The following is a 14125-nucleotide window of genomic DNA, read 5'->3' as shown; positions in this document are numbered from 1 at the left end:
AAGTAACAAGTGATAGGATGAGAGGAAACAACCTCTCAAGTTGCACCATAGCAGGTTAAGATTGGACATTAGGAGAAATTTATTCATTGAGTTAGGAGAAATTTATGTCACTGAAAGGGTTGTGAAGGATTGAAACAGGCTGCCCAAGGATGTGGTTGAATCGCCATCCCTGGCTGTATTTAAAAAATGTGTAGATGTGGTGCTGAGGGACATGGTTTAGTGGTGGATTTGGCAGTGCTTGGTTAATGGTTGGACTTCATGATCTTAAAGGTCTTTTCCAGCCTGAACTATTCTATGATTCTGTATGTCCCAGCCAGTGCCCTGCTCCCAGAAGGGCAGTGAGTAGGGGATGCAGCTGTGCAGGAGAAAGAAGATGTAAATTTCCTCCTTAGCCGTGCAGCTGAACCAGGTTCACACATCCTCATGGGATCACCTGTCTCTTCCTCTGTATTAAAATGTTGCTTCGAATTTTAGTTTAGCCCCAGTTTAGAAATCAGAACCCATAATGCAACAAATTCCCACTTGATGTCTGTGCTTAGCCACCGAGTTAGTCAGTTAAGGATTGGCTCATTACCGACTTGATGCTCTGCGGCGGAGAGTTCCCCACACTGGCAGTAGTACATGTAAAGGGACATGTGAACTGGCTGTTCTTCTCCTTCTCCCCATCGTTTCCCCCTTGTTCTTGCTCTTTTGGCTAACTGGGAAAGAATATATGGCTCTGACCAAAATTTTTCCAACCACAATGGAAAATACTGTTGAGAATAAGCCAAAATATGTTGTCCAGAAGCTTTTCCAAGTATTCTCTTGCTTTATTTTAAAGCCCTACCACAAAGTTTTCACCAAGCTTCTTCTAACTTTGAACATTAGAATAGGCTGGCTCTGGTTCTTCTTCCCCTTCCAAGTGAAGTGGTTCTGGTTCACTGCTCTTAGATTTCCCCAGCATGCTAATTCTTCTCTTCTCAGATTTGCTTTGACAGCAAACCCCGGATTATCAGCAAAGGGACCAAGGACACACCATCTGTCTGCTCCAACCTTTCTGCCAAACACAGTTTCCATGACAACAAGTAAGTGGATGTTTTTTGGGCTAATGGGAGCAATCTCTCACAAGTCCAGCCAGTCTAACTCTAGTGCCCTGGTCTCTTTCTTTCTCTTGTCCCCATACTTCCAATCATAGGGCAGCTCAGAAGATTGTAAATAGCACTGTTGTGCTTCATCCTGTGTGTTTGCTTCTGGTGCTGAGGGATTTCGGGCATCAGCAAAGCCCTTTGGAATCAGCCTAAGTTTTCCATTGACTTAATTTGCCATTCAGTTTGGCCTTTACATAAAGGTCAAACCAAAGATCCTCTAGCTCAGGATCCTGCATCTGACTGGCTGGTAATGAATGTTTAGGAAAACAAGTATAAGAAACATGTCAAGTACACTGTAATACAACCCCTTCTGGTTCCTGGCAGGCTGAGACTTAGGGACTTGCTGAGCCAGAGGAGTTGGTATCTTTGCTGCATATTTTGAAATGTGTCTGATCTCTGGACTTAAGCAGAGCATCACCCATGGGCTGAAGAGATTGAAAATCCCTACCTAGTGTTGATAGGGTGGAAGTGTGGGGGTTTGGTTTTCCCAGTGGGACTCTGTCTCTCCCAGAGCTGATTTTTTGTGTCCTTTGCCTGCCTGGTCAAATGTCTGAAGGTCACATGTAAGGAGGATGGGGTGAAGCATTCATCCTCTGGTGCTTCATATTTCTCTGACCTGGTTGCAGGTGTCTGGTCCACATTGTGCGTTCCACCTCCCTGAAATACTCCAAGATCCGCCAGTTCCAGGAGCACTTCCAGTTTGATGTCTGCCGACATGAGGTGCGTTATGGCTGCCTGCGCGAGGACAGCTGCCACTTCGCTCATAGTTTCATTGAGCTCAAGGTCTGGCTACTGCAGCAGTATTCAGGTGAGCCTAGCTTGGTGCAGGGCTGGTGATGTGTACACCTGAGTTTTCCCCAGTGTTTATCCGGGACCGGTTGAGAGCAGAGGAGGGTGATTTGGGAGAACTGAGGAGTCGTCTCTCACTTGTGCCTATACTTACTCCGTCTCCTCAGGGACATAGAGAAGAGAGACAAGGTGTTCTGTGAGATGATTTGGCCCCTGCGCGCTCTTGTGTGCTCCTGTAATTTGCAGACCAGGAAGCCTTTCCCTTGGGACCAGCTGCATAAGTTGAACTGATTATTGGGTAGAGCTGAATCCCCAGAGGTGTTTTAGTGCTTAAATTGCGTGCAAGACCCTAAATAGCAGTTGGGCACCTAAGTGAGTGGTTGGTGCAGTGAGAATGGCAGCATGCGCAGGTGACAAAGCAGTTATATAAAGGAGCGCTGTGCATCTCCAGTTTCTCTAAACAAATTCACCAGTAGTGGGAAATGACAAGATACTTGGCATTTCCCAGAAAGCCTCTGAAGAGGCTATTACATAAATTATATTCAGGTCATTCATATAATGACCCTGCCACATCTGGCACTTTCAGTCCTCTCTCTCACACACACACATGTTGGAGGGTTTCTCTTGCTGCTCTCCTGTAACCAAGTAGATGCTGGTCTACCCACAATGCTACCTCCATCTTTTTTCACCGCAGAGTCTTGTTTAGTGCAAGATCCAGCCCAGGAATGGGAGTACTTCGATGAGGAAACATATTATGGATGCTTCTCACCATTCTTTGATGTACTTGCAGGCAACTTCTTTAATTTATTGTTCAAGTGCCTGTTGTTCAGTGCAGTCCTTGGCCTTGGCTTGGCTCAGGAGGGACAGTGATGAACAAGTGGCACACTGTTTTGCCATCTTTTGTTCTTCCTGTTTGGCCTCAGTTGCTTGTGGCCACAGGAAATTAAGAAATACCAAGACTAGACTTTATAAGACAGCATGTTGCCTGTGAGCCGTAGGCCACCGTTACTGCCCTACATACCTGTGATTCTGCCTGTAGTATTCTGGGCACTCTAATATTCGAGCACCTTGCTCTTTTCCCCGCTCCATGGTTTGTTTATTTTTGCTGGTGTTTTTTTTAGAAGAAGAAGTGTCTTCGCTCCCTCCTTCCCTTCCTCCTTATTCCTTCCTCTTCAGACAGTAGAAGAAATGGCTAGATTGATTTTTGCTTGATGCCTTCTTTACTTGAAGAAGTCATTTCTATACAGAAAGCTGAGGAGATGAATCAAGCCATGAGTTTAGCTGCAGAGGTGGTCAGTAAGCCTCATGCTTATTCCCATCTTTTCCAATAATGGAAGAGCTGTCAGCTTTTTGGTTTTTTCTGCAGGGCTCTTTATACGAGCCTGCTTTCCTTGTGAGTTTGCTTTCCTGGAGTGGTAGTTTATAATATCTTGTAAGTGTAACTTTCATTATGGGAACAGATATGAAAGGTAGTTGTTGCCATTCTCTGGGAATGCTTTAGCTTTGGAGCAGAAAGTTTGATTTGGGCACCGTTTGCTTGGCAATAATAGGAAGGGGGTGTCATTCATAGCAGCTTGCATTTGAAACCGGTGGGCTGTTGTATTTCACAACCATTTGAGCTTTGACAAAGCTTTTGGTTTCGTTCATGGGGATAAAAGAGTTGTATTAGGGGAGTAAAGGTTCCCAAGATTGGAAAATGTGGACAGACAGGACCGTTTACTTCACAGGCTTTTCACAGACTTGCTATATTCTTCCATCAATGGAAATCACAGAGTCTTTGTCCTCACTGATGATGTTGCAAAAGGTGCTGAAATGTTGTAAGTAATCAACACATGAGCCTTTTGGTTCCTAGATCATCTCTTTGGGACAACGTATGCTTTGGAGAGCTGCTGTATTGGAAAACATCCTTTCATGTTTGGGAGGGTTTTTTTCCCAACCACCACATTTCTAGACCGTATTGTTGAGTTAATTCGGATTTCTGGGACTGGAAGAATGCAGTCACTTGCTGAGAACTAGTTCATTTGAAATGCAGTCTTCTGGCAAGAGCTGTATATACTTCACCCGTTGGTTCAGCTCCCCAAGGATCACAGTGGCGGAGTGCAGAGTGAAGAAGATGGGAGCTGCTTTGGCCCTTCCTCTGCCGGGTCCAGTGCAGGCCGTTAACTTTTTGCAGTGGTTTTCTCACCTTTGTAGTTTTTCTCCCCAAAATACAGATCAGTGTTGTATCCAGCCCTGGCATACTTAGATGCGGAAGAGGGTGTTGGAGTTTTTCTAACTCACTTTTTTCTGTGATTAATGTTTAAGAAGAAAATCCCCAAAGAACTCTGGTTGGGAGTAGTACCAGCTATGTAGCAGCTGCCATTTTGGAGGCCTGAGCAAATGTTTTTGAAGAATGGTAAAGTTTCCTGAATGCTTTTCATCCTGTCCCAGCCCTGTCCAAACAGCAGTATTGTTGCCTGGCAAGGACCTGGACAGCCGAAATCACAGACCGGGAAATTGAGGTCAGGAATGCTGTGACTTACCCAAGTTACACACATCCTAAGCTGAGATGAAAACTTGTGTTTGCTGGCCCTTAAGTTCTGGAACGTGCTGGCTCCCAGATCAAAGATCACATCTGTGTGGCATGCCTGGGGAACAGCTCACTTTAATAAAAAAACCTGTAGGCAAAAGCAAAGCAAGCAGTTCTGCAACCTTTCTGTGCTGGGGGTGCTGCATCAAGGCCATCCTCTGCACCCACTTGTTGCTGTCAGCTGGCTATTGTAAAATACTTGCTTTGGTTTGTTTTGGCAGCTATCTTGGGTCCTTAGAGCACCTAAGTGACTTGTGTTTTTTGTAACAGGATCCTCACATTGACCACTGATTTTTCTCTTGCTGTTCAGTGCCCTGAGAATCTCAGTGCCCATCTAGGTGGTTGGTGCTGGGAGGGGCTATTCCCTCACCACTTGAGTTGGTCAGGAGCTAATTCCTTAGATAAAACTCTTACCAACCCTTTTTCTTGTCTGATGTTGCCTTTCTGATTCCTGAAACCTTGCACTTCTTTCCTTGCTAGTTACATACTGGCAGCTGTTCCTTGCTTGGTTTTGCACTGCTGGTTGTTCCTTGCTACTTTGGTTGCACTTGGTGTTTGTCTGTGTGGAATTTCAACTGTACTCTTCGCCTATTGATTGATGGACAGCCCCCACAACTTGAAGTGTGTAACAGGCTTACTAATTAGGTGAGAATTCTGGGGTCTTGGAGATGCTAGATGTCTCAGTAAGATACCTGTGACCTTCCAAGCTAGTGGCAAAAACTCCGATATAGAGTGTATCAACAGTAACAGTCATTGTCTTCAGGGCCTTGGGTAGGATCTGTTGATGTGGTGTTGAGGGACAGCCTTGGTCAAGGTCTTGACCTTTAGTCAAGAATCATCATCTTGGAGGCAGCATCTTGGTCTTTTGCAGAAAGCCTGAGCAGGGCACCAGGCCAAAATGAGCCCAGGAGACCAAACTGTTACCTCTTCATTTGGCTTGTGTGGAAAGAGTAGCTTCCTTAGCCTGTGCTCAGACACATTCTGTGGTCGGTTCCCTAACAACCCATGTTCTGACAGTACCAGTGGGTTCCCTAACAACCCATGTTCTGACAGTACCAGTGGGTCTGTTGGGAGCTGTCAGCCACACAGGTTCCAAAGCTCCAGCACAGGAAGTCCTGCAACTCTTCCCTCCCTCTCTTAAAGCAGGGTTGCTCAGTCTTGACTCCTTTTGTTCTCAGGAATGACCCACGAAGATATTGTACAGGAATCGAAGAAGTACTGGCAGCAGATGGAGGCACACGCCAACAAACCAGCCAACAGCATGGTAAGTAAGGAGCATCTAGGGCTTGCAGCTACCAAGTGTTGCAGCAGTTTCTCTTTTCCTCCCACTGCCGTGCCTGCCAGGTCCCAGACAAACCAGCCTGGCCATTGAGGAGGGCAGCTGAGAGCTTTCCTGGTTGCAAGGCTAGCAGTGAGCTTTGGGCCTTGTTTTGTAGCATTGTTATCTGCCGGGTTCAGTGGCGAGGTGAAGCCTGCAGAGCAGGGAGGGCAAAGCACAGAGAGTGATGCTTCTTGTGACACCTTGCTAGTGAAATCAGGAGACTTTGGGGACCATAGCCATACAGAGTGGGGACCAAAGGTGTCCTGCTGCCCTTTAGTGGTGAAGGGACGATACGGCAGTTAGGAGGACTAAGAAATGACTCATGACGCACAGATCTAAATGCAGGAGTGTGTGGAACTTGCAGCTCAGGTGCTGTTGAGGCTGAGCAGAGAACTTGGTGGCACTTTGACAGGAGGAGGCTGTGAGGTTTGCCTGTCTTCCTGCCACCAGTCTCTCAGTGTGGGAGAAGGTGCCTCTAGCTGCACCTCCAGCACTGCCAGGAGTTTCTTTAGAGAAGTGTGCTATAAGCAAAAGGCTGCTCTTTGCTTTCTTCCAACCTGCTGGCTACAGGTAACTCTGCCTTACCCTTTTTTTTCCCCAAAGGGCTGTTCTGTAGTGTAGGAGCAGAGCCCACCCAGAGCCCTGAGATTGAACAAAAGTAGTTTTGCCATTAGAACAAGGAAGCTTTTGTTCTTTAATTACTTTCAGAAGATACGTCTGATAAGATGAGAAACTTCATGCCTGCTAGCAAGCTCTCAGGCATGGAAGCAATGCTCTCCCCTGAAAAAAGGTGGGGAAAGTGTTGTGAATCCTTTTTGTTCCCACTTGACAGCTTTCTTTCCTCTTGTGGAGGTTTGAATTCACCATCCCTTGGCATTTGCTTTACTGTCAGAGCCAGGAGTTTTCACTTTTGTTTGGGCCCTCTCACCCAGGCGTCCCTCTGCAGAGACCAGCACTGAGTGCAGCATATCAGCACCCTGCAGAGGAGCTGTTTTGTAGGAAAGAGATCTGAGTCACTGTTACGGGTCGAGGTGTGTGGCAGCTTTTTTTGTCTAGGTTACAGGCCAGCAGGAGTGTTCTGAAGGCTGTAGGGCACTGATGTCAGGGAAAAGCAGGTCTGATCTGCATGGGCTGGCCCAGCAGGAAAGATGCAGGTGACTGCACTGATGCTTGCTCCTGTGTACTGGTTGTGCTGCGAGAGATGGAGCCATCTTTGAGGAGATGCTTAGTAACATACCTGTGCAGCCTGTTCTGCTGTTGTGGTCTGAAATGGTTGGGGGAGAGGAATGGGAAGCAGCAGTCCAGAACTAAGGTCTCTAGTTCCCAAAGACATCTGTCTTGCTTAAGGAATATGTTCTAGCTTCCTGAGAGGACAAGTTTCTACACCTCATATTATATGAGAAGTGAGCCTGGATGATCTGAATGGTCCTTGCAGTCAGAGCTGGCTATGATCTCTTTCTGCCTGGTGCAGGGACAGAGGCAGCAGCCTGCACCTTCACAGTGGAAGAAACTAAGTGTGAATTTGCAGCGTTTTGTGACAGTAGTTGGATTTATAATCCGTGCCCCATGGGGAGTGAAGTGTAGTGACTGGTTCTGTCCTGCTTGCTGTGGGTCTGACTGCATTTTCCAGAAAGCTCTGTCTTACCATTTTCTGTGCATAATCTGGGGACTGAAAAAAAGGTAAGTCAACAGCTGGTTTCCTCTAAGCCTTGCAGCTTCAAGTTCACTTTTGTCTGGAGGTCCTGCTTTTAGAATAACAGCAGGCATGGTCAGAGCATGTCCTCTGAAGCATGTGGGATCTGGATGCTGAGTGAGGGTTTCATTTCTGGCTGTTGCAGCTTGCAGGGGGCAGAGGATCAGGAGAAGAAATGTCAGCACCTGCTATATCAGCTGTCAGGAGATAGGCAGAGAGCTGCAGCTTCTGAGCCCTGTGCGTAATGTTAGGGCTGGTAATGTTAATGGCCAGTTCTGGTTGTGCCCCACCAATGCCTGTCACAGAGCTGGACTGCACCCTCTACCCTTCCAGGGCATTAGTGTGTGTGGAGGCGAAGCAGCAGCCTTGTTGGTGCAGTCAGAAAGTGCCTACCAGTGGCACCACCAGTTGTCTGAAGGTATTGGCAGACTGGCACTGTGTAGGGATACAGTCAAGTCAGTCAGATGCATGTATTGGCATTAGCAAACCATGGCTTTGACATCTGCACATACTCAGCCAGAGGGCTGTGCTCCAGGATGAGACGCTGGCTTGCTGCCAAAGACCCTGGGGGCAGGACTAACATATCTGTTGAGCTATGTTTATTCTTGCCATTATTTTCACCCATCCAAGCAGGCTAACATGACTCAGAGTTTTCTCAGCGTCCTTCCAGCTTTTGAAGATGGCTGCCTGGCAAAGACAACTTCCCAAGAGTGCTGTAAAGGCACTCCTTCCCACCCACTGGGGTGTGGGAGCAGAGTGCAGTGGCCAGTGCCCTGTGGTCAGCGGAAGCAAAGTCTCTTCCAGGGATTTTGCTGCAGTTCTGTCTCAGCTGCCAGTTGGCTGGGGCTGTCCGGTTGTGGAGAAGAGAGGCAGGCAGCATACAAGGACCCAGCAGCTGTGATGATGCAGGTCAGGAGACTTAGCAAGTAGAAGATGAAGGTACACTGCTTGCTAAACACATGCCAGAGATCTTGTATTTGGCCCCACAGAGGCTGCTGTAAATCCAGTGGCTGCAGATTGGAGAAGCAATCAGCAGGAGAGTCTGTCCTAGGTAGCTGGGTGTCCTCCCATCGTATCTCTGGAAACTGAGGGGTTTTAGCCCTTGTTCCTTCTGGCTTTTGAGGGCTATTCTATTTTTACTCCACTAGCCAGCTGCAGAACCCCCATAAAAACTGGCTTCAGAATTAGCAATTTAAGCATGGAGAGGAAAGGAAAGTCTAACAAGGAGTACTTGCACCTAAGTGCAGCTCACTCAGTGAGGTGGCTGAGTAACTGGGGCTTTTCATATAGTCCTCCAAGGCACGTGGTTCTTCCAGAGAGTACTTCAGTGTTGCTGAGAGGGGTTCCTGAAACTGGGAGGCACGAGTGGCTGTGCTGGGGCTGTTGCTTTCTGCAAAGCCTGAAGTGGAGAGCTGTCATGCCAAAGACTTTTATTTATTTGGTTTCCATGGTGCATAGCTAACACTATATTGTCTGGCTTCATCGCAAGGGGTGGTGCCACAGCCAGAGGCACTTCTGCCTGGCTTTGTATGCTAGAGCCTCATGTGATACTAATTTCCACACTGTTGGTTATCAGCAGCCTGCCAGGTATGTGTCTTGCCTTTACAAATACGGTCATGTAGCAGCAACAGCAGCCAGCTTTGATTTTTTGCTTGGCTCCTAATCCCCTGGAAACATACATGCCCACTGGATTGACCAGCAGGTTTGCGTGACTCTGATGAAGAAATGCATTGGGCTTCTTTTGGTGAAGAATTTGTGGAAAAAGCAGCCCAGATCACCAGAATTACCCAAAAATCTTTTTCTTTATCTCTGATCCATTGTGCCTCCTGGAGCCACTCAATCTTTATTTTTGCTGGGTTAGTAGATTTGAGCCAGGCTTCCTGGCTGTGCTGAGAGATCTGTTGCCTGGAGGATTATATGGCAGATACCATGAGGCTGATAAAAGGGAGTATGCCAGCAGTGCCGTTTTGTTCCCTTAGGCGTGTGGGTTTGGTGGGTCAGTGGCGAGCTGTAATTTCCTGGACCAAGCAGAGATTAAAACTACTGTTCAAAAATCGCACATCTGAGAGGGAGGTATCTGTGATATCCCAGGTCTCAACTGCGCTCATCCTGCAGCCATCTGCTTTGACGTGTTCTTGGTGGTCACCAGCAGTGGTGAAAGCTGACAGATGAATGAGTCATGTCTCGAGTACCACCAGAAAGGCCATCTTGCAGGCGAGTAGTCCAGAATTGCCACTGCTTTTCAAGAGAGGTGGAGGTTCTTTGGAACGGTCCCTTTGCTGGGACATCCAGAGCAGTGATGGCCTCTTGAAGTCAGCAGAGGCAAAGATTAGCTCTCTGGTTAGCTTTTCACAGTGATGGATGACCTTTTTTATGTCAGCTCTGCTCCTCCAAAAGACCATTCTGGAGAATGTGGCATGGTAGTCAATAGCTTACGTGGCGTTTCCTGGGAGATGCTTTGATACTGCACTGCCTGTCCTCGCGGTTTTCCCTTTGCCAAGGAAGCACATCGGGTCTTTGCTGATGATGATCAGTTGCTGGCAGAAGCCTGTTCCTCGGTGCCTGTCTGGTCATTGTTAGATGCTCAGGGTTAGAAGACAAGGTATGGCAGGCTGGGATGAGCTGCTTATGTGGTTACCAGTCAGGGAACTGTTTTACTGGTACATGACCTCAATGCTTCATGGTCAGGCGTTCTCTTGTACCCTCTCATACTCCCATGCCCAGGGCTATGGACTTGACTGGTTTGGACTGCTCTTTGGTTGGCACATGAACTGCAGACACCAACCTCATGTCTGCCAGTGGTGATACAGAATGCAAATGGCTTTCCAGAGATTTGCTCAGAAAACACGAGGCAACGGGGATGTGGGACTGGCATCTTACTTTTTTGCTCCGCAATCTGTTAGTCATAATCTCAAAACAGCCTTCTCTTGGGGACAGGTAGAAGGCCAATCAAGTGAAGTGGCTGAGAGGATATGAAATATATGCGTTCATGTTTGTACCTCTGTCCAGAGGTCATGATTAACTACCTGTGAAATCCAGAGCAAAGGAGGTATGAGAGATGGAAACTTGCCCAGAAACGGCTTGGAAGGGTTTCAACAAGAGGACTCAGCTCTGACTTTGGTGTGTCAAATGCTAGACGTGACATGAGCTTTTTGGTCCAAAAGCAGGAGTGGTGGGTCCTGCGCTGTGGCACGGCCTGGCTTCCTCCCAAGGGGGCTCTCTCGGCTGTGTGACCGAGCTCTCTCCACAGGCAATGAGGGGTATGTGGGTTGCCCTCCCCACAGGAAAGTGGGTATTAAGTGCTGGGGCAGGTCTCACAGAGCTTGTCTGTACACGGAGATATGCTGCAGGGGTTTCACAGTCACACTGGCTGTGCTTTTGGCCAGACGTCAAAGCCCAGGAAATCATGCTGAATCAAGCACTGGTTTTGCTCCTGTCTGGAATCTCAATGGGCCACCAGCTAACACTGGCAATGGAGAGCTGGGCTGTCCTGAGAGGTGACCTGATTTAATCTGGTTTGTTGCTGGCACACAGGCATGCAAGGAGCTGTCAGTGTCTCTGTGGGAGTTTGGGGGAGCATTTTGGCTGAGGTTGTTGTTCTCTTTCCCAGGCTTCTCCCCGAGCTCCCACGTCAAGCACCTTTGACCTCCAGATGAAATTTGTGTGTGGCCAGTGCTGGAGGAATGGTCAGCTGGTGGAGCCAGATAAAGACCTCAAGTACTGTAGTGCCAAAGCCCGCCACTGGTGAGCAATGCAACCTTTCCTTTCCCCCACCTCTCCTCAAGGGCAGGAATTTCTCCTCCGACTTTATCCAGGGCTTCATTTGGCCTCTTTGGAAGAGACTGTATGGTTTCCTAGTAGCCTCTCACTGCTTAGAGTGTTTGTCACTAGAGCAAGCATTGCAGATAACTTTTCCAGTTTCCAGCTCTCTTCTTTACTGTTTATATTTTATGCCAGCATTGTGCAGACTGTTACTCTTGGTGTGTGCGGTCCAGCTTCCACAATTCCCTTTTTTCCGGTAGCTATCATTTCTTCTTTGCAAGGTCGCCAATATGGTCTCTTCTACACTTGTTTATGCTCCTGGCTGATTGCAGATGTCTGTCAGGTCACTGTTGGCTATGATTCAAAGTGTTCTGCTTCCTTTTTAAGTTAGTTTCCCTGGCTCTTTTGTTGCTTTGGTTGCTCTTCTCTGATGCATGTCTTGTCTGTTTGCACCTCCTGGCTCCTTGGGGCCCAAGAGGATGTTTGGTGTGATAGAATCATAGAATGGTTTGAGTTGGAAGAGACATTTAAAGGTCATCTAATCCACCACCCCTGCAATGAGTGGGGACATCTTCAGCTAGATCAGGTTACTCAGAGCCCTGTCCAGCCTGACCTTGAATGTTTCCAGGCATGGGGCTTCTACCACCTCTCTGGGTTGTTGCAGTGTTTCAACATCCTCATTGTAAAAAACTTCTTCCTTCTAGCTAGTCTAAATCTCACCTCTTTTAGTTTAAAACCATCACCCCTTGACCTGACACAGCAGGCCTTACTAAAAAGACTGCACCCATCTTTCTTATAAGCCCTCTAGAAGAGGACTGTCAGTTGGGAGGTCACCGTTGGGTCATGGAACCTGTGGCCTGTCTCACCCAGGCAGCCTGGCAGGATAGGATGGAAGGGTTTATAGGGCTTCACTTCCCATAACACAAGCTGCAAAGGCACAGTCAAGCATCCTCTTGCAAGAGTAAGATCTCTGATGAAAAAGAGATAGAAGCAGCAGTTGCTGGAGGAGGTGAGCAGTGAGGATTGCATTCTGGGACAGGAAGGATAACACCTCTTTTTGCCGATACTGAACAGAGCTGAGGGTTTTGCCCAGGCTCTCTCCTGGTGATCTCTTGCTGGTGCTGCAGGAGAATTAATATTTCCTGGCACCTCTTCATAAGACGGTGCTTGTACTGACTTGCATTTCTACTGCACCTTTCAACCAGAAAATATTCCCAAATGTTTTTCACAGATCGGATTGTACAAGAAATAGCTGTGTCGAAAAGTGGAATGCATCTGTTTAGTAATCCATGCTGATGCCATGTGAGACCTGGGGAGACTTTTGTGGCTTTATGAGAAGGGATACTCAAGGAAATACATGATAAGTACAGGGAGAAGTCCTCCTAAAACACCATTCTTGTGGCTTCTCTGTCAGAGATGTGCAAGTCTAGGAGCAGTATAGGGACAAGCTGGACTGGAGGATCTGGTCATCTTGTAATATTTAAGGATCTTTGAAGAAAACAAACCCTTGTTCTGCTCTTCCTTTTGCCTGTCTTGATTTATTCTCTCTTCTTCAGCTGGACAAAGGAACGTCGCGTCCTGCTGGTGATGTCCAAAGCAAAGAAGAAGTGGGTGTCTGTCCGACCACTGCCATCCATCCGCAACTTCCCACAACAATATGATGTAAGCCCCATGCCTGGTATGGTCAGATGCCCCTTCCCTCCCACATGGTGCAGTGCTTTGAGTGCTGGTCCCTTGTAGACCTTGCAGAGAGGCAAACCTGTTGGCTGAGGTGGGAGGCAAGGACAGACTGATGGCAGCAGATCTCAAACACGTCCAGCAGAAAGATGGAACAGAAAAAGGAATAGTACCTGTTTAAACCATTTTACACATGCATGCAAGTTTCTGACATTGCTGTTAATGCAGTCACGATCTCAAGAAGTGGCTGACACAGGGTTTGGGAAGGAGTTTTAAGTCTCCCCTTAGGTCAGGGTTTCTCAATTTGGGTGAGAGGCGAGACGGAACGCTTGGGAGAAGCCTGTCCCTGCATTTGCTATGGCTGTGGTGATGCAGGTTGTGAAACTTGCTCACAATGTGTTTCAAAGGCAAAACTAAGAACTCAGCTAAAAAGCCATGTGCTGCTGTGAGAAAAACTATGGATATCCAACCGCCAACCCCAGCCCTGAATATGGCGATTGATAGTTTCTTTCTCCCTTTCTCGCCTTTCCCCCAGAAAGAAGAAAGCTCCTCTCCCCCTGCCCTATAGGATCTGCTGCCCCTTAGTCCGTGGGCAGGCACGAGGCCATGTGTGAGGCCTTGAGCACTCTCCAGTTGCAGGCCAGTTGCTAGAAGCTGGGGAGTGGAGCAAGAGTTCTTTGCAGCTCCTGCAGCAGGTGAGTTACAGATCGTGTGGCAAATCAGGTTGCCGTACGAGTCTGTCTGTTGCCTGAGCTCCCACCCAAACCCAGCCAGATTGGAACAGCATTGTCTCTTCTCCTGAGTTGGTGTGGGCCAGCTGGTCTCCACACTGCTGTCCTCCTCTGGTGGCAGGACTCAGGAAGAAGGGATGATCGGTAAATATGACGCTCCAAAAGCTTGTTTTCCCTAGCAATGATGCTGTTGGTAGATGTAAGATAAAATTGTGTGTGCTGGCGTGGTCTAAGCAATCCATGAGAAGATCCATTCACCCACTTGGAGATGGCTGGAGAATGAGTCGCCTTTGGGGACCAGCAACATGACCAGCAGGAGACACTGTTGGGTAGATCCAGGTTGCTCCCAGCTGCGTCTTTCCACCACCAGTGCTAAGCAAACCTGCACCCAGTCGCCTATGGAAAGGGCAACACGAGAAGGGCAGCAGGTGCTGAACAGAGCTGCCTGCATGTTTG

The 14125-nt window shown here is 47.9% G+C and overlaps 1 protein-coding gene across 1 annotated transcript in view; it reads left to right on the top strand.

Moving 5' to 3' along the window:
- Window positions 1-963: 963 nt before the first annotated feature.
- Window positions 964-14125, top strand: part of LOC104489304 (zinc finger CCCH domain-containing protein 7B) — a gene marked incomplete at its 5' end in the record, with an annotated part of 17144 nt that continues 3982 nt past the window's right edge. The window contains 5 exons of the mRNA XM_010131453.1: window positions 964-1064; window positions 1754-1935; window positions 5664-5749; window positions 11110-11243; window positions 12818-12923. Coding sequence (XP_010129755.1) covers window positions 964-1064; window positions 1754-1935; window positions 5664-5749; window positions 11110-11243; window positions 12818-12923 — 609 coding nt within the window. The remainder of the gene's footprint in view (window positions 1065-1753; window positions 1936-5663; window positions 5750-11109; window positions 11244-12817; window positions 12924-14125) is intronic.

Source organism: Buceros rhinoceros, unplaced genomic scaffold, assembly GCF_000710305.1.
Source record: "Buceros rhinoceros silvestris isolate BGI_N320 unplaced genomic scaffold, ASM71030v1 scaffold2910, whole genome shotgun sequence".
Taxonomy (NCBI): Eukaryota; Metazoa; Chordata; class Aves; order Bucerotiformes; family Bucerotidae; genus Buceros; species Buceros rhinoceros.
This window is presented reverse-complemented; position numbering and strand designations above follow the sequence as displayed.